Source organism: Berghia stephanieae, chromosome 15, assembly GCF_034508935.2.
Source record: "Berghia stephanieae isolate SIO BIC M18660-M18661 chromosome 15, UCSD_Bste_1.3, whole genome shotgun sequence".
NCBI classification, from domain to species: Eukaryota; Metazoa; Mollusca; class Gastropoda; order Nudibranchia; family Aeolidiidae; genus Berghia; species Berghia stephanieae.
The window spans coordinates 17,721,959-17,745,089 of record NC_088374.1 but is presented as its reverse complement, the minus strand read 5'-3'; the positions used below and the strand labels follow the sequence as shown (position 1 = coordinate 17,745,089).

General features: G+C 39.1%; 1 protein-coding gene across 1 annotated transcript in view; it reads right to left on the bottom strand.

Moving 5' to 3' along the window:
• Positions 1 to 9,446: 9,446 nt before the first annotated feature.
• The window catches only part of LOC144960550 (peptidase inhibitor R3HDML-like), a 16,466-nt gene continuing 2,781 nt past the window's right edge, over positions 9,447 to 23,131 (bottom strand). The window contains exons 2-6 of the mRNA XM_078893753.1: positions 19,002 to 19,144; positions 18,467 to 18,548; positions 15,255 to 15,409; positions 13,310 to 13,428; positions 9,447 to 11,343 (exon numbers count right to left, since the gene is read on the bottom strand). Coding sequence (XP_078749879.1) covers positions 11,256 to 11,343; positions 13,310 to 13,428; positions 15,255 to 15,409; positions 18,467 to 18,548; positions 19,002 to 19,142 — 585 coding nt within the window. The 5' untranslated portion in view covers positions 19,143 to 19,144 and the 3' untranslated portion in view covers positions 9,447 to 11,255. The remainder of the gene's footprint in view (positions 11,344 to 13,309; positions 13,429 to 15,254; positions 15,410 to 18,466; positions 18,549 to 19,001; positions 19,145 to 23,131) is intronic.

Here is a 23,131-nt window from a genome sequence, read left to right as displayed (position 1 = left end):
GTAGTAGTAGTAGTAGTAGTAGTAGTAGTAGTAGTTGTAGTAGTAGTAGTAGTAGTAGTAGTAGTAGTAGTAGTAGTAGTAGTAGTAGTAGTAGTAGTAGTAGTAGTAGTAGTAGTAATCTATCAACATTTACTTCTGACTAGACTACGTGAACATTTTTATATACGTATGTGCCACTGCTTTGGATTGGTTATAGAAATGTGTGTATGAATGAGCTCAGTAAGTAGTTTTAGAGAACAGTATTGGTCACCCCCGCTTATAAAATTACGTTTTCGACTTCTACCCTGTGCCGTGTCTATCTGACAATGTATACTGCTCACCTTTCTGAGATTTCATCCACCTGTGCCGTGTCTATCTGACAATGTATACTGCTCACCTTTCTGAGATTTCATCAACCTATGCCGTGTCTATCTGACAATGTATACTGCTCACCTTTCTGAGATTTCATCAACCTGTGCCGTGTCTATCTGACAATGTATACTGCTCACCTTTCTGAGATTTCATCCACCTATGCCGTGTCTATCTGACAATGTATACTGCTCACCTTTCTGAGATTTCATCCACCTGTGCCGTGTCTATCTGACAATGTATACTGCTCACCTTTCTGAGATTTCATCAACCTATGCCGTGTCTATCTGACAATGTATACTGCTCACCTTTCTGAGATTTCATCAACCTGTGCCGTGTCTATCTGACAATGTATACTGCTCACCTTTCTGAGATTTCATCAACATGTGCCGTGTCTATCTGACAATGTATACTGCTCACCTTTCTGAGATTTCATCAACCTGTGCCGTGTCTATCTGACAATGTATATTGCTCACCTTTCTGAGATTTTATCAACCTGTGCCGTGTCTATCTGACAATGTATACTGCTCACCTTTCTGAGATTTTATCAACCTGTGCCGTGTCTATCTGACAATGTATACTGCTCACCTTTCTGAGATTTCATCAACCTGTGCCGTGTCTATCTGACAATGTATACTGCTCACCTTTCTGAGATTTAATCAACCGTTTTTATTGTTTTTCTTTTGCTGATGACACTCAGCTGTATACAAAACTCCATAATGATTTAGTGCTGTCATTCTTATCTTTTATTGAATATGATATTACTAACCTGAAACTATACAAACTTAAGATTTGTAAGACAAGACAGAAATGATTGGTGCCAGGAACAGGTATCAGTTTTTAATATGTGCATTTGAGATAGTAGAGGGTGATAGTATTATTAAATGTGGCTATGTGGTCTAGTGGTATGACACTCGTTTCTGGATCGGATAGTCCTGGGTTCGAGCCTCGCTCGGCGCATAGTTGAGTCCTTTACCCTCATTATCTCACCGTACTCAGGTGTAAAATAAGTACCTGACCGTTAACAGCGTTGTTTATATCAGATAAAAATTATTATTTGCAGCAAGTAATTTTTTCAAAAAAAAATGAACTCATTCGAAACTTATGACCATCTCACTCCGAAGTCCTAACGGTTAAGAAATTAAGGAGCAGGAACCGATGCCAGATAAAGGTCTGAACAAGTATGTATGAAAGGTGCCAGACAAAGCAAGGAAGAAAAATAGAGGAAAAAATAAACATCCCAAAAATCAGTCGAGCTTGACTGGAGGTCGAACCTCAGACATGCTACCATTACACTTTACACAAGTAATGGTAGCACTTCTGACCGGTAATCAGAAGGTCCTAGGTTCGAACCTCAGTCAAGGTCGACTTATTTTTGGGGATGTTTTTATTCTTGTATGTTTCATTCTTGCTTTGTCTGGCACCTTTCATACACACGTGTTCTGATCTTTATCCTTAAGTTTACCACATTAAATGTATATGTGGACAAAACAACAATGATATGATAGAGATAATAACTTTAATCTACCTGTAGGCATGAACCAGTCCCAAGTGATCATTGAGGCATTCCTCATAAGATTTCTCTCCATTCACCTGCAACAGATAAAAGTTGATATTATGACCAATAATCAAAAGGTCTGGAGTTCGATCCCCAGTCGAGATCGACAGATTTTTTGGGATGTTTTTTTTTCTTGTATTTTTCCGTCTTGTTTTGTCTCGCACTTTTCATACACACATCTGATGTTATTATCTTACACAGGTGCATGATCCTTAATTTCTTCACGTCTTAATAACATAAGCAAGGATTTGGACGGTACATTAATTTTGAACGGCGGGATTTTGATACTCTTCTTCTTCTTCTTCTAGGTTCCATGCCTGGTCCAGGCGTCTGATACTGCATGAATTATCTCTCTCCATTCCTCCCTGTCTCTTGCTTTTTCAAACAGCTCTTGGATTGTTAGGTTGGTGAAGCCCTTCAGTTGGTCTATGAGTGTTTTTCTTTGTCTCCCCCGGGCGCGTTTACCAGGTATTTTTCCACAACTTGCCAGGTATTCATTCTTATCTTTCTATGTGTCCGAAAAAGGATAGTTGTCGAACCGCTATTAAGGGCATAAGTTGATACTCTTCTAAATATGATAAAATCGACGTGCGCTATTTTCAGATCTTATAACCCAATTCCTTATGGGATTATTGTCGTAATGGACATTTCTAAAACATGTCGCAAAGTATTGTCCATTGTAACAATGTTTAACTAGGCCCACAAGTGTGTTCGCAGACCTGCATATATGTACATGTCGGAAAAAAATCAATGCAATAGCCCCGGTTTAACACATATACAAACAAACATACTTGGTACTTTCAGAATATTGAATTTTAATGCCAGCTGATTTCCTTAAAATCGATTGTTTTGTTTTCTTTTCCATGTCAACTTCACGTACACTTTTTGTTTCATCAAAGACTTTGCTCCATTTTCAGCCCCTCCACCTCAATAAAAAACACTTTCAGATTTTCTTCAGAGGGTGAATTGTGTTCATTTGACAAATTTATTTTTCATAAGTTTTAGTTAAGTTTTTTGTTGATACTGACATTCGTTTTGAATCCGGATTTCTCGTTGATGACAGGTGATAAAATTTAAACTCAACGTGCTCAAAACGCATTACAAAGCGATCCCTGGCAGACAGCAACACGTAACATGTAGAACGAGACATGACGCCTGTGAGCAATATCACAATATTTTTACAGAGACAAGGCTGTTGACGGCCAGGATTTATTTTACACGGTGAGAGAATGTGAGTAACGATATGTCTCCAAGGACTATGCGCAAAGCGAGGCTCGAACCCACGATTTTCCGATCCGCACAGATCAACTTAGTAACTGGCTCTAAACAATGAATTCGGAGTATTCTAAAATGACTTAATGTTTTAATAAATGCATCATCTTTTAAGATGACCTGACACAAAAGGGTATTTGCTTTATTTTTACGACATCGAACAGTCTTTCTCTCCTTCCATACAAGATTTGAGTTGATAGGAACTCAATCGCATACTTTCCAGTCAAGCCAGTCGAACGTGTGAAAGGAGACACCTGTAGACGTCATGTGGCGACGAGGTCTTGTGGTATGACAGACGCTTTCGGATCTGAAGGCACCGGGTTCGAGACTTGCTCGCGCATAGTTAAGTCCTCAGTTGTAAAATAAGTACATGGCGGTTGTCATTATCGGAAAAAAAATGTAATATCGCCTAACAGGCGTAATGTCTGGTTCTATATATTACGGGGTGCTGTTTGTCAAGGACCATTTGTAACGCACCTTGAACACGTTTAGTGGATATTGCGCTTCATGAAAGCTCTAGTTTAGATGGTTTAGATGCTTTGTCTTAAATCAAGACATTTTTTTTCATCCTCACGTGCAAAGTTAAGTTGAAACTGATATAGACTTAACAATTAGCGCACTTTACGCGTTGTTGCAGTAGATTTTGACTCCTCAGGTTTGTTTATTTTGACTTTCATATCCACGATGTCAGAGATATGGCAATCTGCTGGCCATTCAATGTCAAACCTGGGAGTTGTTTTCAAACACAATTTACGGATGTAAAGATGTGCATTATTTGCATCATGAAGTAAATTTATTTTAGGTTTACGGATTTCAACAAGGTACATTTAAAAAAATGGTTTAAGCTTTCTGGATGATTACGTCCATGTTCAATACTCTTCAACAGTCATGACGTCACTTCCCTCGTAATGACGAATTGTAACTTAGTAACTGGCTCTAAACTATCGGAACAATGGCGGGCGCCCTTATGAAATATTTCTCCGACGAGCAAAAAAAAGTGTACCCAGAGGAGAAAAACGTTATAAATATGATCATGTTTTGACTTTTATACATTCTGATCACAAGACATATGAAAAGTTCTAGCCAGCATGAGGAATGATAAGTACCGATTTTCTTTGTTTAGAACCACGATGGCCGACGTTGCTTGGTGACGTGACATCAGACTATTGTATCCAATACTCAATGATTTACCGGCCGGTCATCCAATCAACGTGGACATGTGAGGTCCACGTCACGTCTCTGGAATCCCTCGCTGGAGACAGATTGCTACAACACGCACAAGACCAACAACTCATCTATGGTCAGGGTGGTAAAAGGATAGCCCCTCGGTTCTCACCGTGGACAACTTTAAGAAAGTTAGCTGGAGGGAGTGGGACAATCATGCACATGAAGCTCTTGAAGATCCGAGAAACCTACCCTACGGAACTGAGCTCTACAGGAATGAATGGGAAACGCTGAACAGAGCAAGAACAAAAATTGGAACCATAAAAGTGGGGGCTGGCTGAGACTAGCTTATATACATGTGGATGCCCAGAGCAGTTGATGGAGCACGTCCTTAGAGAATGCCAGGATGGACCCAGCTGCACTGACCTAGACCTTAGAGTCTGCTCCACAGATGTTGTGGAGTGGGTTCGGTGTTGGAGCGACAAGCTATGATCATGACCTTACTAAAGTTTGCAGGGTTAATATCTCCGAGGTCACTTTATTCACTATATCAAGCAGGTCTGCCCTGCCTATCCTCCCAAGTATGAGAACATAAACAGATTTAATAGGCAGCTGGTTAAAAGTGCGCATTACTCCGTTCCACACGGCAAACCGAAATTCTACATCCGTTGCTGATTGGAAGAATCGGAATAGCTTTAAAAGGGGTACCACCAGGACCCAGTTCCGGGACGTAGCCGATAAACTTCTGTCTCTGGCAGAAAGAAGGAAGCCACAGTGGCTGAGATCGTGGAAAGTCTTTACTTTACACACCACATTTCCCACGTTTGCGGCTGATAAAGAAATTGGCACCCGACGGAAACTTTGTAAAGGCTGAACCGAATGACACGCTGATACAATTGCCCAGAACATAACGGAGACTAGACTAGTTAAATTCCCGAATCAGCCTTTTGAGCGATGTATCAACAAAGCATACCTTATTATTAAAAACTCGCTAGCCAAGTACATAATACAGTCGGATTTGGGGCCCCGATCGCGATAGCACATTTGGTACAGCGTTTACTTCATACGCAAAGGGACCGTGATCGATCTCGTGTCGAGTCGAGAATTTTTTTTCTGACCGCCTGTCTTTCAATCAGTTATTGGGAAGGTGGGTCTGATTCATCTGCTTGAAAATACTTTGCAATTGAATAGCGTCCTATAAAAAGAATAAGAAGCAATTGCATTTCAAGCTATAAAAACATGGATTAACTCCGGTACCGTGGGTCCAGCGGTTCTGAATGACAACTTTTATCCAAGGGCAAAGATTCAATATCAGAAAAGTGGGTGTAGCCATTAGCAATGTTAATAACGGAAACAAAGCAGGGAGATATGTCATATATCCCGATATGGTGACGGATCCGGTTCCCCAGGGCATGTACCTGGTTGGAAGATGTAATGTACTTTATCATTGCAAAAGGGTAGCTGCCACAAGTGTAGAATCACGCTAACACCTTTGCATTTTGAAGCAAGGGAAACCAGCCAAGGAGGCTGACTGTTACAGCCCCAAGCCACTTCTGACTGTTTGTACAACACATTTGGAGCATGTGCTGTTGAAACGATGCTCTACGATCTAGGCACAGCTCTAATCCCGAGCAGGCGTTCTTCGTGAACAAGAGATGGACAGGGGAGCATATCATTGCCTTTACAGAGCTAATTGAATCAGTACTTTGAACGGAAACATCAAACTGGAGGCTGTGTTCATAAACCAATCGGCCGCCTAAGATGCGGTTTGGTGCTTTCCATCAAAGTCCAGACCAATATTGATGTTCTTTGCATTCAATCCCAAATACAGTTCATACAATTTACTTGCAGTATTAAATAGGGTTCAACAGTCTCGGTGCAGTCTAGATTATTTTCTGACCATTCCATGTATGAAGCAAGAAAAAGCTCTTGAGTTGAGACTGAGAATAGAAGATACAAGCTGCATATACTTGGAGTGAACGAAACCCAATGGATATAATTCGGACAGAAACACCTCAAGTCTGGGGAGACTTAAAGAAGCTGATATACAGAGAAGTGATAAGACATGGGACGAGATAAAAAAGTTAGCTCAGGATAGAGAAGGATCGAAACTGTTTGTCTGTGGCCTGTACCCTGACCCAGGGTGAAAAAGGCAATGATAATAATGATTCATTTGAGGGTAATCTTAACGTTGATTTTGACATTTTCATAAAATGAAATAAGTCCACGAAATTAAATACTGACTACTTGGTCCAAAATTATGACAGACCCTCTCAAATCGGTTTTATTTTGGGATGAGGAAAGAGCTGCAAATTGCATTTATAGACAGGAACAGATAAATTGGGGTTCCCTGATCAACAACACGTAAGATTTAGATCAAGACATGACATGGCGTCTTTGAGGCATTATTACATTTTTTCCGACAAAGACAACTGCCAGGTATTCATTTTTCATGGTCATGGACAACTGCACATCTACAATCAACCTGGTATTCAAAGTGTTTTCTCCAAGTTTTAACCGTATTATTCATCGTGTGTACCGATCGCTCAACCAAATGGAAGACTGGAACATTCAGGATACCGGTCAGACATTTTCCACGCCAGGTTGGTTTTCCTGAAATCACCATTCTTAAGAAATAAACCAATTTATTTAGTGCAGTGTCCACTAACATTCTCAAAGCCTGTTCAAGGAGTTCGAAGCCAACAGGAACAAAAGACTTGTGGAGACTTGACGCCTGTGAGGCGTTCCAATTGTGTAACCCACAGATTCCAAACGGTATTACGTCAGGATAAACTTGTTACTTAACATTGAATCTATAGCCAATTATATGGAACTTGATAGTCATTTATTTCTGTTTTTGAACAAACCGAAGAACGTAAATAAATCCACGAAAACAAAGGGAAAAAAAGCACCCACGGTATTGGGGTCAAAATCCGTCTTCAGCCACCGGCCGTGAACCTTAGTAAACGCAATATATATATATATATATATATATATATATATATATATATATATATATATATATATATATATATTTATATATATATATATATATATATATATATATATATATATATATATATATATATATAAATGTAAATTTTCACTCACATTATTCTTGCCAAGACGATTCGTTTCAGTGTTCCCACCTCATCAGTCGGCATAATCCATATGGATTATGCCGACTAATGAGGTGGGAACACTGAAACGAATCGTCTTGGCAAGAATAATGTGAGTGAAAATTTACATGTATATATTAGCTCTAACCACCATTATCGAGCACTTTCGTACCTACAAGTACCCACCAACACTCATAAATATATATATATATATATATATATATATATATATATATATATATATATATATATAAAATAAACCCTAAAGACAAATTTCTCCAGAATTTCCAATCAATAGGGAATGAGATTAGCGGAAGAGTAGCGTCCCTTGATTGGACGTCACCGGCGGAAAAGTTATTAGAGAGTAAACGTCATGTTGATTGTAGGCATGCGTCTCTCGTCCTCGCTTCCGGTGAAAGCGGCATGAGACACTTCACCGAAAGCGAAGACGAGAGAGACGCATGCGCAAAACCATTTTGACGTCTCTCTGTAAGGTGACGTCCAATCAAGGGACGTTACTCTTCCGCTGATCTCATTCCCTATAGATAGTTCGAAGTTGACGTCACTCGTGCTATTGTTATTGTTTTTTGCCATCCGCGTTTATGAGTAATTCTCACTAAACTGTATTAACCTGACTATAAACTATCATGGTTGCACAAAGTTTTGTGTGTTAGTCCGTTATACTTCCGGATGGAATGTTGTGAACTCCTTAGTCAAGCGCATACCATCCACAGATCAAACCAGTTAAAAGTAATATTAAAATGTTAGACGATATTACAATTATTGTTTTTTCGGACAGAGACAACGCTGTTAACGGCCAGGTATTCATTTTACACGTGAACACGGCGAGAGAATGTGAGCAAAATTAATTTTCCAAGGACTCAACTATGCGCAGAGAGAGGCTCGAACCCAGGACCTTCCCATCCAAAAGCGAGTGTCATACCGTAGCCATCGTTATGTTATAGCCTGATACTGAAATCCAAAAGGACTGGCAATTTGACGTCATTATTTGGTTCTTGCACCGCTTAGTGAGTTGTCGTTGGTAGAGCTCATGGAAACAAGTTATTTCATTGGTTGAACTATTGAATACAACTCACGATTTGTTTTCTTTTGTGGCAAAAGACTGGCATTTTGACGTCATTTTTTGGTCAGTATCAAGGCCATAACTTTACGAAGGCCACGGTCATACCCCAAGACCACATAGTCGCACATAGTCTTGGCTGTCCATGGGATCGTAGGAGATCTACAACCCAGTAAACCAAACACAGACACACACAGACACACACAGACACACAAGAACGGTTTCAAGTGTCAACACTGACAATAATTTCAACACAATTCTCCATCTTTATCATCAAAAAATTTATTATTATTATTATATTATTATAACATTTGACAACGAGACAACAATTATCATTGTTAATCTAAAGGAAGCTGAATTTAATGATGATGATGATGATGATGATGATGATGATGATGATGATGATGATGATGATGATAATATTAATAATAATAATGATGATGATGATGATGATGATGATGATGATGATGATGATGATGATGATAATAGTAATAATAATAATACAAATGAAATAGTTCTGTGTTCTAAATTTTGGCCTTTATTTTATTACATTGTATTCCAAACCAAACCCCTATCTTCACCATTGCATTTAGATCTAAAGCATATATATATATATATATATATATATATATATATATACACACACACACACACACACTCATATTATAAGCAATGATAGCACATCACAATACACATCAACACTAATCACCACTACACAACGAAACAACTTTAGTTTGGAGTAAGAACTTTTCTACGGACATTACAATGGATTACGCCGACTGAAGAAGTGTAAAAAACACAGAAACGAGTCGTCTCGGTCACAAAAATGTGAGTGAAAATTTGCATTCTATATATATATATATATATATATATATATATATTAGCATAAAAAACCATAATAATCTAAAACGGAAGTTGCCAGCCGAGCTTTTATTTCCGATTAGACTTTAAAGTTGTCAGATTGTATTTATGGCTTTGTATTTGTTGATTACAACAACAACAACAACAACAACAACAACAACAACAACAACAACAACCACAATAATAATAATAACAACAACAACAACAAAACAAAAAAAACCTGCCATGGTAGTTATTGAATAATTCCACATATAAATATAAACATGAAGGTACATTCATATATTAAAACTTACTTCACCTCAAAACAAAACACATCGATTCGGATATAATGACTCATCGAACCGCTTAACTTTAAGGATTAAATTATTATGAGAATCAATTTTTTGAAAAAATATCTGGCACATTGTAATGAACCAGTAAGCCTACTTCCGACTGGTCTCTACCCATAGAATTTTGTAAGTACAGTCGAATCCTATACAGCGACTTCGATATTAGTAAATTTCCGGTTATAATGTATTTTTTATCTTATCTTATGAAATGGCTCGATTCACTTTATCCGACCTCACCTCGGCTATACCAAAATATCCACCAAGATAGTTCTTGTCTCCTAATAGCTTGCATATCACACTTTCAAAAATATTCTCATCTATTATATTCTCATAATACACGCTATGTCGATGATGTTATCATTATCAATGATACATGACCCTTCATCTCGAAACGGTATTATGTCGGGATGAATTGGACCCCGAAAAGTGACTTTAGAATCAATTTGATAGTAAATACCATTTTTTGGAGCTTTTGCATTGTGAAAAAATTTCTTCATTCTCTGACATAACAAATCGAAACAAACCCCAAGTTTCATGTTTTTTGTCAATAAATTCAATGTTTTTTTTTTGCACCCGAGTCATCCCGACATAATACCGTTTTGAGACGGAGGGTCACATATACGCTATGTCGATGATGTTATCATTATCAATGATATGGTCATTATTGATATCATGTCAACATCGTCGTTATAATTAATCATGCCAGTTTTAATCATCCTCATCACCATTGTTATCTGATATATCATCATATGTGACCCATCGTCTCAAAACGGTATTATGTCGGAACAAACCAGATGCTTAAAAGCGGAATTTAATGTGAAACTAGTCAAAAATATAAATTGTTGGCATTAGCACCCTAAAATATGGTATCCATTCTCCTCAATAAAACATACAAACTCAACACAAGTCTGATATTTCTGGCTATAAATTCAAATATTTTCAACATCTTAACCAACCCAACTTAATACTGTTTTGAGGCGAAGGGTCACAAAATATTATCATGACTAATGATGATTTGTTTGCCGCAATAGCAGCAGGAAGAGACTCGTGGTTTATTATTTGGGGACGTACGGACTCCAACCCAGGTACATTTGGCTACAGAGTGGTTGCCTCTGTGGAAGGAAGACGGGGGGAGGGGGGGGGGGGGTTGGGGAGACGGACAATAGCAAATGTTTGAGCCAATTGAAAAAGGCTCTTTACTAATATTGATATTCTCTAAGCGTACTCATGTGTAAAATGAGTACCTGGCGGCCGTTAACAGCGTTGTCTCTTGTCCTAAAAATATATATTATAATATCATCACCAAACAGGCGTCATGTCTCGTCCCATATATTTGGTGTTGCTGTTGTGAAGCGCTTTGAGCACGTTTAATGGATATTGCTCTATATAAAAGCTCAAGTTAACCCCCCCTCCCCCCCCAAAAAAAAACAAACCCCGAGTTATTGAGTAACCTTATCATAGATTCATCGGTGATGTAGTTAGTAATATGCTTGTCGCAATAGCAGCAGGAAGAGACTCGTGGTTTATTTTTTGGGGACGTACGGACTCCAATCCCAGGTACATTTGGCTACAGCGTCGTCCCAGGTACATTTGGCTATCGGGTGGTTGCCTCTGTGGATGGAAGACGGGGGGGGGGGGGGGGGTTGGAGGGGGGGGGGGGTTGGGGTTTGGAGGGGGGGGGAGGTTAGTATTTTTTGAGCTTTTGAGCTTTTATATAGGGCAATGTTCACTAAACGTGCTCAAAGCGCTTTACAAGGGGTCCCTGACCAACAGCAATACGTATCATGTCAAACGAGACATGACGCCTGTTAGGCGATATTACAGTATTTTTCGGGTCCCTGTCTAACAGCAACATTAAACATTTAGGACAAGACAAGACATGACGCCTGTAAGGCGATGATATTGTATTTTTTTTCGGAAAGAGACAACGCTGTTAACGGCCAAGAACTCATTTTACACCTGTGTACGGTGAGAGAATGTGAGTAAAGAGCCTTTTTTTTGCAAGGACTCAACTATGCGCCGAGCGAGCTAGGCTCGAACCCAGGACCTTCTGATCCACGGCAAGTGTCATACAACAAGACCACATAGCCGGGTATGGAAGTAGGTTGGGATTCGGAGGGGGGATGAATACTCTTCAACAGTCATAACGTCACTTCCTTCTTAACGACGCATGGTAACTTAGTAACACTGGCTCTAAACTATCGGAACAATGGCGGACGCCCGTATGAAATATTTCTCCGGCGAGCATAAAAGCGTATCCAGAGGAAAAAAAACCCCATAAATTTGATCATGTTTTGACTTTTACACATTCTGATCACAAGACATATGAAAAGTTCTGGCCAGCATGAAAATAAAAAGTAATGATTTTCTTTGTTTAGAACCAAGATGGCCGCCGTTGCCGGGCGACATGACATCAGACTACTGAATCCAATTCACAGATTGATAGATGAATGAATGACTGGATGGATTGATTAATACTAGAAGTCATTCAGAGCTATTAGACACATGGAAGTGGAGATTATCCCGGTTTCTATAGCGTGAAACGGACGATAGCAATTGTTTGAGCCAATTGAAAAAGGCTCTTTACTAATATTGACATTCTCTCAGCGTACTCATGTGCAAAATGAGTACCTAGCCGTTAACAGCGTTGTCTCTTGTCCGAAAAAAAATATTGTAATATCATCATCACCTAATAGGCGTCATGTCTCGTCCTATATATTTGGTGTTGCTGTTGTGAAGCGCTTTGAGCACGTTTAGTGGATATTGCGCTATATAAAAGCTCAAGTTTAAAATTAAAAACAAAACAGAGTTATTGAGTAACCTTATCATAGATACATTGGTGATGTAGTCTTTTGTTTAAGGAATTGATAATCTTGATTGGGTGATGGATAGAGGAAATTGTGTGGTTGGAGCAATTCATATCACCATCGTTATCATCATCATCATCATCATCATCATCATCATCATCATCATCATCATCATCATCAACATCATCATCATCATCATCATCATCATCATCATCATCATCATCATCATCATCATCATCATCATCATCATCATCATCATCATCATCATCATCATCATCATCATCATCATCATCATCATCATCATCATCATCATCATCATCAACATCATCATCCACATTGTCTTCATCACCATGGCCACCCCCATCATCATCACCATCATCAATATTCGTCATCATCATCATCATCATCATCATCATCATCATCATCATCATCATCATCATCATCATCATCATCATCATCATCATCATCATTATCATCATCAACATCATCATCATCATCATCATCATCATCATCATCATCATCATCATCATCATCATCATCATCATCATCATCATCATTATCATCATCATCATCATCATCATCATTATCATCATCATCATCATCATCATCATCATCATCATCAACATCATCATCATCATCATCATCATTAACATCATCCTCCTCCTCATCATCATCGCTATTGTTACGATAATAATCCTTATCACCATCACTATCACCTACTTTAATCCTAACGCCCACAGTTAATTCAAAATGACACAACGAGAACTCACGGAGGGTTGTAGTAACAGGCCATGTAAACAGCGTTGTTAATGTTATGGCCGTTGGACATGGAAATGTGGTCACAGTTGGACACACCACACCCTATCTGTGTCGTCGCTGCCCAGATGACCTACAAGGTAAGAAAATTATATCTTTACATTACACACATACACGTGTACACAAGCTAGTCTTCCAGCTGTTCTCCCAATAGAGAGTATGCTCTTGACTAAGAAGCTCATAACATTGCCATCCGGAAGTATAACAGACCAACACACAAAACTGTGTGTATCCATGAACGTTTAAAGTCGGGTTAAAACAGTCCAGTGAGCATTACTCATTAACGCGGATGGCAAAAAGCAATAACAAAGACCTGAGTGACGTCATCTTTGAACTATCTATAGCATTCAGTAGTCTGATGTCACGCCGCACGGCAACGGCGACCATCTTGGTTCTAAACAAAGAAAATCATTACTTTATATTTCTCATGCTGGCTAGAACTTTTCATTCCCTTTTCATATGCCTTGTGATCAGAATGTGTAAAAGACAACACATGATCAAATTTACGTGTTTTTTTTTCCTCAGGAAACGCTGTTCTACTCGCCGGAGAAATATTTCATACGGGCGTCAGCCATTGTTCCGATAGTTTAGAGCCAGTGTTACTAAGTTACCATGCGTGTTTAGGAGGGAAGTGGCGTCAAGACTATTGAAGCTCGTTTTAACATTGTTGTAATGGACAATATTTTTGGTAATTTGAGAGTATTTCCATTACAACAATGAGACTTTGACTTGTTGGGTTATCAGACCTGTATAAAATACACGTTGGCCTATGTCTTGCAGGGAGCTCAAGAGATTAAATATTTATGTAATGGTCACCAAAAATTATACTTTGTCCACGTATTAGTGTGATAAAATAGAACTTGGAAATAGGAAAATGAGGAAGGAAGTGACGTTGCGACTGTTGAAGAGTATTTTGTGACCAGGCCACCTACAACGTCTGATTCTGATGGCAGTTCGTATACATGTGCCCATCTCACTTTTTCCTAAGACTGCTAAATAACGTCGGATAAATGCTTTTTCTCAATAAATTTAGCATCTTTGGAAAGTTCCGTAATAGTTCTATCCATTGATACTAAACACTTGTAGTTTTAAAAAAGAACGAATTAGTTATACGAGTTATTTTCATTTATTTTCACAATCGGCAGCCGTTGAGCGCCAATTTTCGTCAGTATTGAGTACCTACTAAGAGATCATTATTTCTTATGACATTCGACAAGATGATTCTTAGGAATCGTCTAAATTTTCAAATTGAGCTCTTATATAGTGCACTATCCACTAAACGTTTTCAAAGCGCTTTACAAAGGGTCCCTGACGAACAGCAATACGTATCAGATCGAACGAGACATGACGCCTGATAGGCGATATTACAGTATTTTTCGACAGAGACAACGCTGATGGTGGCCAGGTACTCATTTTACTCCTGAGTACGGTGAGAGAATGTGAGTAAAGAGCCTTCTCCAAGGACTCAACTATGCGCAGAGCGAGGCTTGAACCCAGGACCTTCCGATCCGAAAGCAAGTGTCATACCACAAGACCACATAACCGCACAGGGTAATTCAAATTAAGAAGAAGAAGAAGAAGAAGAAGAAGAAGAAGAAGAAGAAGAAGAAGAAGAAGAAGAAGAAGAAGAAGAAGAAGAAGATGATGATGATGATGATGATTATGATAAAGATGATGACGACGACGATGCCAATGGTTAAGATGATAATGATGATACTGACCTGTGATGATAGTGATGATAATAATGATGATGACGAAGATGCGTATGGTTATGATGACGATGATGATGATGATGATGATGATGATGATGATGATGATGATGATGATGATGATGATGATGGTGATAAAGCTGATGACGACGACGATGTCAATGGTCAAGATGATAATGATGATACTGACCTGTGTATAATGACAACAAGTGTGGTGACTTCGACTACAACATTCCTCAAACGTCCCCCCTGTGTTGTATTTCATCTCGTCCATCCAAAGTCCGAACATCTTCTCGATGTCCAGAGTCTGGTTGTGGTGGCTAGTATAGACTGCAATGTTCTCTCCTGGGATATAGATAGAACGAAGTTGACGTCACTTGGGTTTTTGTGTTATTGTTTTTTTGTTTTGTTTTTTTGCCATCCATGTTTACGAGCAATTCTCAATAAACGGTATTAACCAGACTATAAACGTTCAAGCTTACACATAGTTTTTTGTGTGTTGGTTCGTTTTACTTCCGGATGGCAATGTTGCGTAGCTCAGCCGTACGGCGGTCTTTGCTTCGTACCCGAAAGGTATCGAGTTCAATCACCCGCCGCTGAGCTGTGTTACTTGAGCAAGTCACCTCGTCCTAGCTCACTTTGCGGCGCTGCTCTGCGGCTGACGCCTGGGTTATTCCAGTCTTCCCTTGAAATAGACCCTAAAGACAAATTTCCCCTTGTGGATGAATAAAGGGAATTTTATTTATTTATTTATTTATTTATTTATTTTTTTATACTATCTTTTGCACAATATCCAATAAAAGTTCTCAAAGCGCTTTACAAAAGGTCCTTGACTAACAGCAACACGTAACATAGAAGGCGGAACAATACGCCTGTAAGGCGATATTACATTTTTTTTCGGACAGAGACAACGCTGTTAACAGCCAGATACTCGCTTTATACCTGAGTACGGTGAGAGAATGTAAACAAAGAGCCTTTTCCAAGGACTCAACTATCCGGCGTGCGAGGCTCGACCCCGGGAGCTATCGATCCGAAAGCGAGTGTCATACCACTAGACCACATAGCCGCACAAGAAATAAAGTGAGTAGGAAAGTACTAGAAGATACTAGAGAATAAAAATTTCGAGGCGGCGATGTGAGCTTGAACCCGCGACCTTTCTGGTACGACAACTCGCCTGGCGGGGAGAGGGTGATTCTACCGTATGAGTTATCCATCACTCCAAAACACGAAAAAAGCGGTTTCAAACTCTATGTCTATCTTGAGCCCCTCTCCCCCGACTTCTTGAGGTCACGGGTTCAACACACACACACACACACACACACACACACACACACACACACACGCGTGAAGTTAGTTGGCCAGCAACATAAACATTTATAGGGAATGAGATTAGCGGAAGAGTAGCGTCTCTAAATTGGACGTCACTGGCGGAAAAGTTATTAGAGAGAGAACGTCATGTTGCTTTTGCGCATGCGTCTCTCGTCCTCGCTTCCGATGAAAGCAGCATGAGACCGTGGCCTTCGTAAAGTTATGGCCTGATACTGACCCAAAAATGACGTCAAAATGCCAGTCTTTTGCCACAAAAGAAAACAAATCGTGAGTTGTATTCAATAATTCAACCAATGAAATAACTTGTTTCCATGAGCTCTACTAATGACAACTCACTAGGCGGTGCAAAAAACAAATAATGACGTCAAACTGCCAGTCCTTTTGGATTTCAGTATCAGGCTATAACATAACGATGGCTACGATGAGACACTTCACCGCAAGCGAGGACGGGAGAGACGCATGTGCAAAACCATTTTGACGTTCTCTCTGTAAGGTGACGTCCAATCAAGGGACGCTACTCTTCCGCTAATCTCATTGCCTATAGCATCAGTTATTTCAATCAAATCATTTGGTTGACCAACTTCTCACAACGGTATAAGACAGATTGTAAAGCGTCTTGAACACATTCTGTGGCTATTACGCTACATAAATGCTACAAGATATGAAGTGAATAGAAAAGTGCCAAAGACAATAGAGAATAAAATTTTTTCGCGGCGGTGGTGGGGTTTGAACCTGCGACCTTATTGGTACGACAACTCCGCCTGGCAGGTGAGAGCGTGGCTCTACCGTGTGAGCTATCCACGAACACAAAAATATTCGTTTTCAATTTTATTCTCTATTGTCTTCTGGCACTTTTCTATTCACTTCATATCTTGTTGTTACCAACATAAGTGCCTGCTCCACTCACTTTTCTGAATTTAAAATTCACCCCATACACCGGAGCATACTCAATGTCTCAATCGTTTCTATGTTATATGTTTGTGTTGAGAATATTGGCTATTAAGCTTAACTGCTGGTCAAAATTACTTCGCGATGGTGGTGTGCGAACGAATCGGCGGTCTCAAGAAGTGGGTGAGAGAGGGATGTAGAAATGACTTGGGTTTGAAACGAATATTTTTGTGTTCGTGGATAGCTCACACGGTAGAGCCACGCTCTCACCTGCCAGGCGGAGTTGTCGTACGAATAAGGTCGCAGGTTCAAACCCCACCACCGCCGCGAAAAAATTTTATTCTCTATTGTCTTCTGGCACTTTTCTATTCACTTCATATCTTGTTGTTACCAACATAAGTGCCTGCTCCACTCACTTTTCTGAATTTACATAAATGCTAATAACGTTTGAAAGAACATAATAACAAAACATTAAATGAATTGCAATTGGTGCATAACAATAACAATAATAATAATAATAATAATAATAATAATTATTATTATTATTATTATTATTATTATTATTATTGATGATGAAGAGGAAGATGATGATGATGATGATCATGTTGCTTATGAAAATATTATTAATAATAATAATAATAATAATAATAATAATAATAATAATAATAATAATAATGATAATAATAATAATAATAATTATTATTATTATTATTATTACTATTATATGATTATTATTATTATTATTATTATTATTATTATTATTATTATTATTATTATTATTATTATTATTATTATTATTATTATTATTATTATCATTATCATTATTAATATTATTTTCATAATCAACATGATCATCATCATCATCATGATCATCATCATCATCATCTTCCTCATCATCATCCTCATCATCATCATCATCATCATCATCATCATCATCATCATCATCATCAACAATATCATCATCATCATCATCATCATCATCATCATCATCATCATCATCTTCCTCATCATCATCATCATCATCATCATCATCATCATCATCATCATCGTCATCTTCCTCATCATCATCATCATCATCATCATCATCATCATCATCATCATCATCATCATCATCATCGTCATCTTCCTCATCATCATCATCATCATCATCATCATCATCATCATCATCATGACACACCTTCTTACCCCAGTATTTTCCAGATTGGTGGGCGAAGTGACATTTGTCAGTCCATGCCTGGGCGTTATAGGCGAGGTCGTTGTCCCAGTGCTGGTGGATTGATAGGATAAATACATTGAGCTTTATAGAGAGCAATATCCACTAAATGTGCTCAAAGCGCTATACAAGGGGTCCCTGACCAGCAGCAACACGTAACATGTAGAACGAGACATGACGCCTTTCAGGCGATATTACAATTTTTTTCCGGACAGAGACAAAGCTGTTAACGGCCAGGTACTCATTTTACACCTGAGTTTGATGAGAAAATTCGAGTAAAGAGCCTTTTCCAAGGACTCAACTATGCGCCGAGCGAGGATCGAACGCAGGACCTTCCGAATATCACAATCGTAAGATTGTTTTTACACTTCCAATGAGACTGGAACCAGTATTTTGACGTCACACTTTTGTTTACTATAAAAACGGTTGGTCACACATGAATAAATAAATTCATACAATACTGAGATTTATATTTTAAAAAAACTTTGAATGAAGTAAAGAAATCACCAGCATGTTCATATTGGCGGCCGGCTCGCTCTTCCTGGCATTGTTGTGTAGGTCTACAATGTGATCCCTGTTCTTTGTTGAGAGGGCAGAGGTCAAACCACATCCTACGACGACGAGGAGCACAACAACTGATGACGTCATTCCTAGAAATCGGAGAAAAGGATTAATATCTGGAAAAGTGTGTAACGCGACGAAAGCAAAGAGAAAAATACAAGAAAAAAAAAAAACATCCCAAAATATTATCGGTCTGCCTCGACTAGTTACTTTGCGAAGTCCCAGGTTTGAGAGGTTTTTTTTGTTGCCAAGATGAGGGTCATTTAAATTGATCCATATTTGAAGGACAAGTTTGTTTTCTGGCCAAATTTTAAAATATGGGTTTTTCTCTGACTCTGTCCCAAAAATTTGTAATATCGCCTGACAGGCGTCATGTCTCGTCCTACTTGTTATGTGTTGCTGTTGGCCAGGGACCCCTTGTAAAGCGCTTTGCGCACGTTTAGTGGAAATAGCGCTATATAAAAGCTCAAGTTTTTTTTTTTGCTTTTTTTTCCAGAGTAGGGCAACACAGAGGCTACCCAATGGTTGGGTCGATTTAACCCTCTCCTTACCAGCCATTTTCAGAATTTTCAACAACGCTTCACACCCACCCATCACAGAAACAGACATGTTTTACTCCAACAGAAAAGCAACAAGAACATTCTATACGGAATATCGTTCGACAATATGACAAGATCTATTACAGAATGTCAAGTTTTTATAACTATAGCAAAAAGAAATGAAATCTGGATTTGAAAAGTGACTGTTGCATCGTAACAAATGTGACGATTTTCCAATGGTTGTAAGGAGAGGGTTAATGCCTATATTATCATTCTTGTGGTCTTGTGGTATGACATTCACTTTCGGTTCGAGCCTTGCTCGGCGCATAGTTGGTTGAGTCCTTTGAAAAGGCCTTTTAGTCACATTCTCTCACCGTACTTAGGTGTAAAATGAGTACCTGGCCGTAATTAACAGCGTTGTATCTGTCGGAAAAAATTGTAATATCGCCTAACAGTTCTACATGTTTCACGCTGCTGACGGTCTGGGACCCTTTGTAAAGCGATTTGAGCACGTTTAGTGGATATTGCGCTATATAAAAGCTCAATTTTTTTTAAAGCAATATTGCTCAGATCGGTATGCGCTGTAAGGTGATATTACACCTTTTATTTCTCTAGAGAGTGACAACATTATTACAGGTCAGGTACTCATAAAAGATCTGAGAACAGTGAGAGAATGTGAATAAATAGCCTTTTCTAAGAACACCTTTGGTCACATCGGTATCTGAATCGGTGTGTCTTTTTTACGAAACCCGCCGAAACCGGCCGATAACCTTAGTCTCAGGTTCACTCCCGACTGGTGTACACTTCCCTGAGTCTCGGATTCACTCCCCACAGTTGTCTACTTCCCATAACTTTGCTGGATATTGTCGGTTTCGGCGGGTTTCGGCGGGTTTCGTAAAAAAGCACTAATTATTTTTTACGAAACCCGCCGAAACCCAGTCCCAAGCTCACTCCCCAATGGTGTACACTTCCCTGAGTTCCAGGTTCACTCCCCTTGTGCTACCTACTTCCCATAACTTTGTCGGGATTCGTTCCCATAACTTTGTCGGGTTTCGTCGGGTTTCGTCGGGTTTCGTCGGGTTTCGTCGGGTTTCGGCGGGTTTCGGCAGGTTTCGGCGGGTTTCGGCGGGTCTCGTAAAAAAGCCACACCCATCTGAATCAGGGTCCGAACGCGAGTATCATACCGCTAGACCACAAAGCAGGAGGACATTGAAAATTAGAGCATTTGTATAGGGCAATATCCACTAAACTTCACGGCCATAACTCATCAAACGAGATTGACAGCAGACGACCGAACGACCGACCAATTACGCCAACTGGTATCGATACCATAATACACCTTGGTATCGGTGACAGATTTCAATGACGTGACATGACACGATTTCTGCTGGACTCTTACAAAACACTTGTTTCATTTTTTTACTTGAGCTTTTAAAGAGCGCAATATCCAATAAACGCGATCAACGCCCTTTACAAGAGATCCCCAGCCAACAGTAACATTTAACATTGTAGGACGAGACGAGACTCTTGTTAGGCGATATTAGTTTTGTTTTCTTCCGATGCAGACAACGCTGTTAACGACCAGGTACTGATTTTACACCTAAGTTCGATGAAGAAATGTGAGTAAAGAGGCTTTTCCAAGAACTCAACTATCTACGCGTCGTTCAGATCAGTGCGGGTCTCGAACCTTAAACATTCCGATCAGAAGGCGAGAAGTCATATCACTAAACCATAAACGTGCGGCTATGCAGGTCTTGTGGTATGACACTCGCTTTCGGATCGGAAGGTCCTGGGTTCGAGCCTCGCTCGGCTCATAGTTGAGTCCTTGGAGAAGGCTCTCTACTCACATTCTCTCACCGTACTCAGGTGTAAAATGAGTACCTGGTCGTTAACAGCGTTGTCTCTGTCCTAAAAAATTATAACATCGCCTAACAGGTGTCATGTCCCGTCCTAAATGTTAAATGTTCCTGTTGGCCAGGGGCCCCTCGTAAAGCGCTTTGAGCACATTTAGTGGATATTGCCTATATAAAAGCTGTCCTGGCCACTTCAAGCTTATTGATTTTCTGCCCAAAACGTCATCGCCATTTTCTGTGGCACAGCAATGATAAAGTTGCTTGGCGATTCTAGTTTTACATTATAATGGGCCCTATTGAATGTTAAAAAAAAATAAAAATAAAGTAAAATTCCCTTTATTCATCCCCAAGGGGAAATTTGTCTTTAGGGTCTATCCAAGGGAAGACTGGAATAACAAAGGCGTCAGCCGCAGTGCAGGGCCGCAAAATATTATTATAAATGAAGCGGATTTAGTTTATATGATCATTGAGTCTTCTGTATCAGTATTGGACTGAATCAAAACTCTGAGCTAGATTTATCGTTAGCATTGCGTTAGAATCTTTTTTGAAACATCAACATGTTTATATTAGATGATGATGATGATGATGATGATGATGATGATGATGATGATGATGATGATGATGAAGACGAAGAATAAGAAGAAAAAGAAGAGGAAGAAGAAGAAGAAGAAGAAGAAGAAGAAGAAGAAGAAAGAAGAAGAAGAAGAAGAAGAAGAAGAAGAAGAAGAAGAAGAAGAAGAAGAAGAAGAAGAAGAAAAAGAAGAAGAAGAAGAAGGAGGAGAGGAGGAGGAGGAGGAGGAGGAGGAGGAGGAGGAGGAGGAGGAGGAGGAGGAGAAGAAGAAGAAGGAAGAAGAAGAAGAAGAAGAAGAAGAAGAAAGAGAAGAAGAAGAAGAAGAAGAAAAGAAGAAGAAGAAGAAGAAGAAGAAGAAGAGAAGAAGAAAGAAGAAGAAGAAGAAGAAGAAGAGAAGAAGAAGAAGAAGAAGAAGAAGAAGAAGAAGAAGAAAGAAGAAGAAGAAGAAGAAGAAGAAGAAGAAAGAAGAAGAAGAAGAAGAAGAAAGAAGAAGAAGAAGAAGAAGAAGAAGAAGAAGAAGAAGAAGAGAAGAAGAAGAAAGAAGAGAAGGAAGAAGAAGAGAAGAAGAAGAAGAAGAAGAAGAAGAAGAAGAAGAAGAAGAAGAAGAAGAAGAAGAAGAAAAGAAGAAAGAAGAAGAAGAAGAAGAAGAAGGAAGAAGAAGAAGAAGAGAAGAAGAAGAAGAAGAAGAAGAAGAAGAAGAAGAAAAGAAGAGAAGAAGAGAAGAAGAAAAGAAGAAGAAAAAAAGAAGAAGAAGAAGAAGAAGAAGAAGAAGAAGAAGAAGAAGAAGAAGAAGAAGAAGAAGAAAGAAGAAGAAGAAGAAGAAGAAGAAGAAGAAGAAGAAGAAGAAAGAAGAAGAAGAAGAAGAAGAAGAAGAGAAGAAGAAGAAGAAGAAGAGAAGAAGAAGAGAAGAAAAGAAGAAGAAGAAGAAGAAGAAGAAGAAGAAGAAGAAGAAAGAAGAAGAAGAAGAAGAAGAAGAAGAAGAGAAGAAGAAGAAGAAGAAGAAGAAGAAGAAGAAGAAGAAGAAGAAGAAGAAGAAGAAGAAGAAGAAGAAAAAGAAGAAGAAGAAGAAGAAGAAGAAGAAGAAGAAGAAGAAGAGAAGAAGAAGAAGAAGAA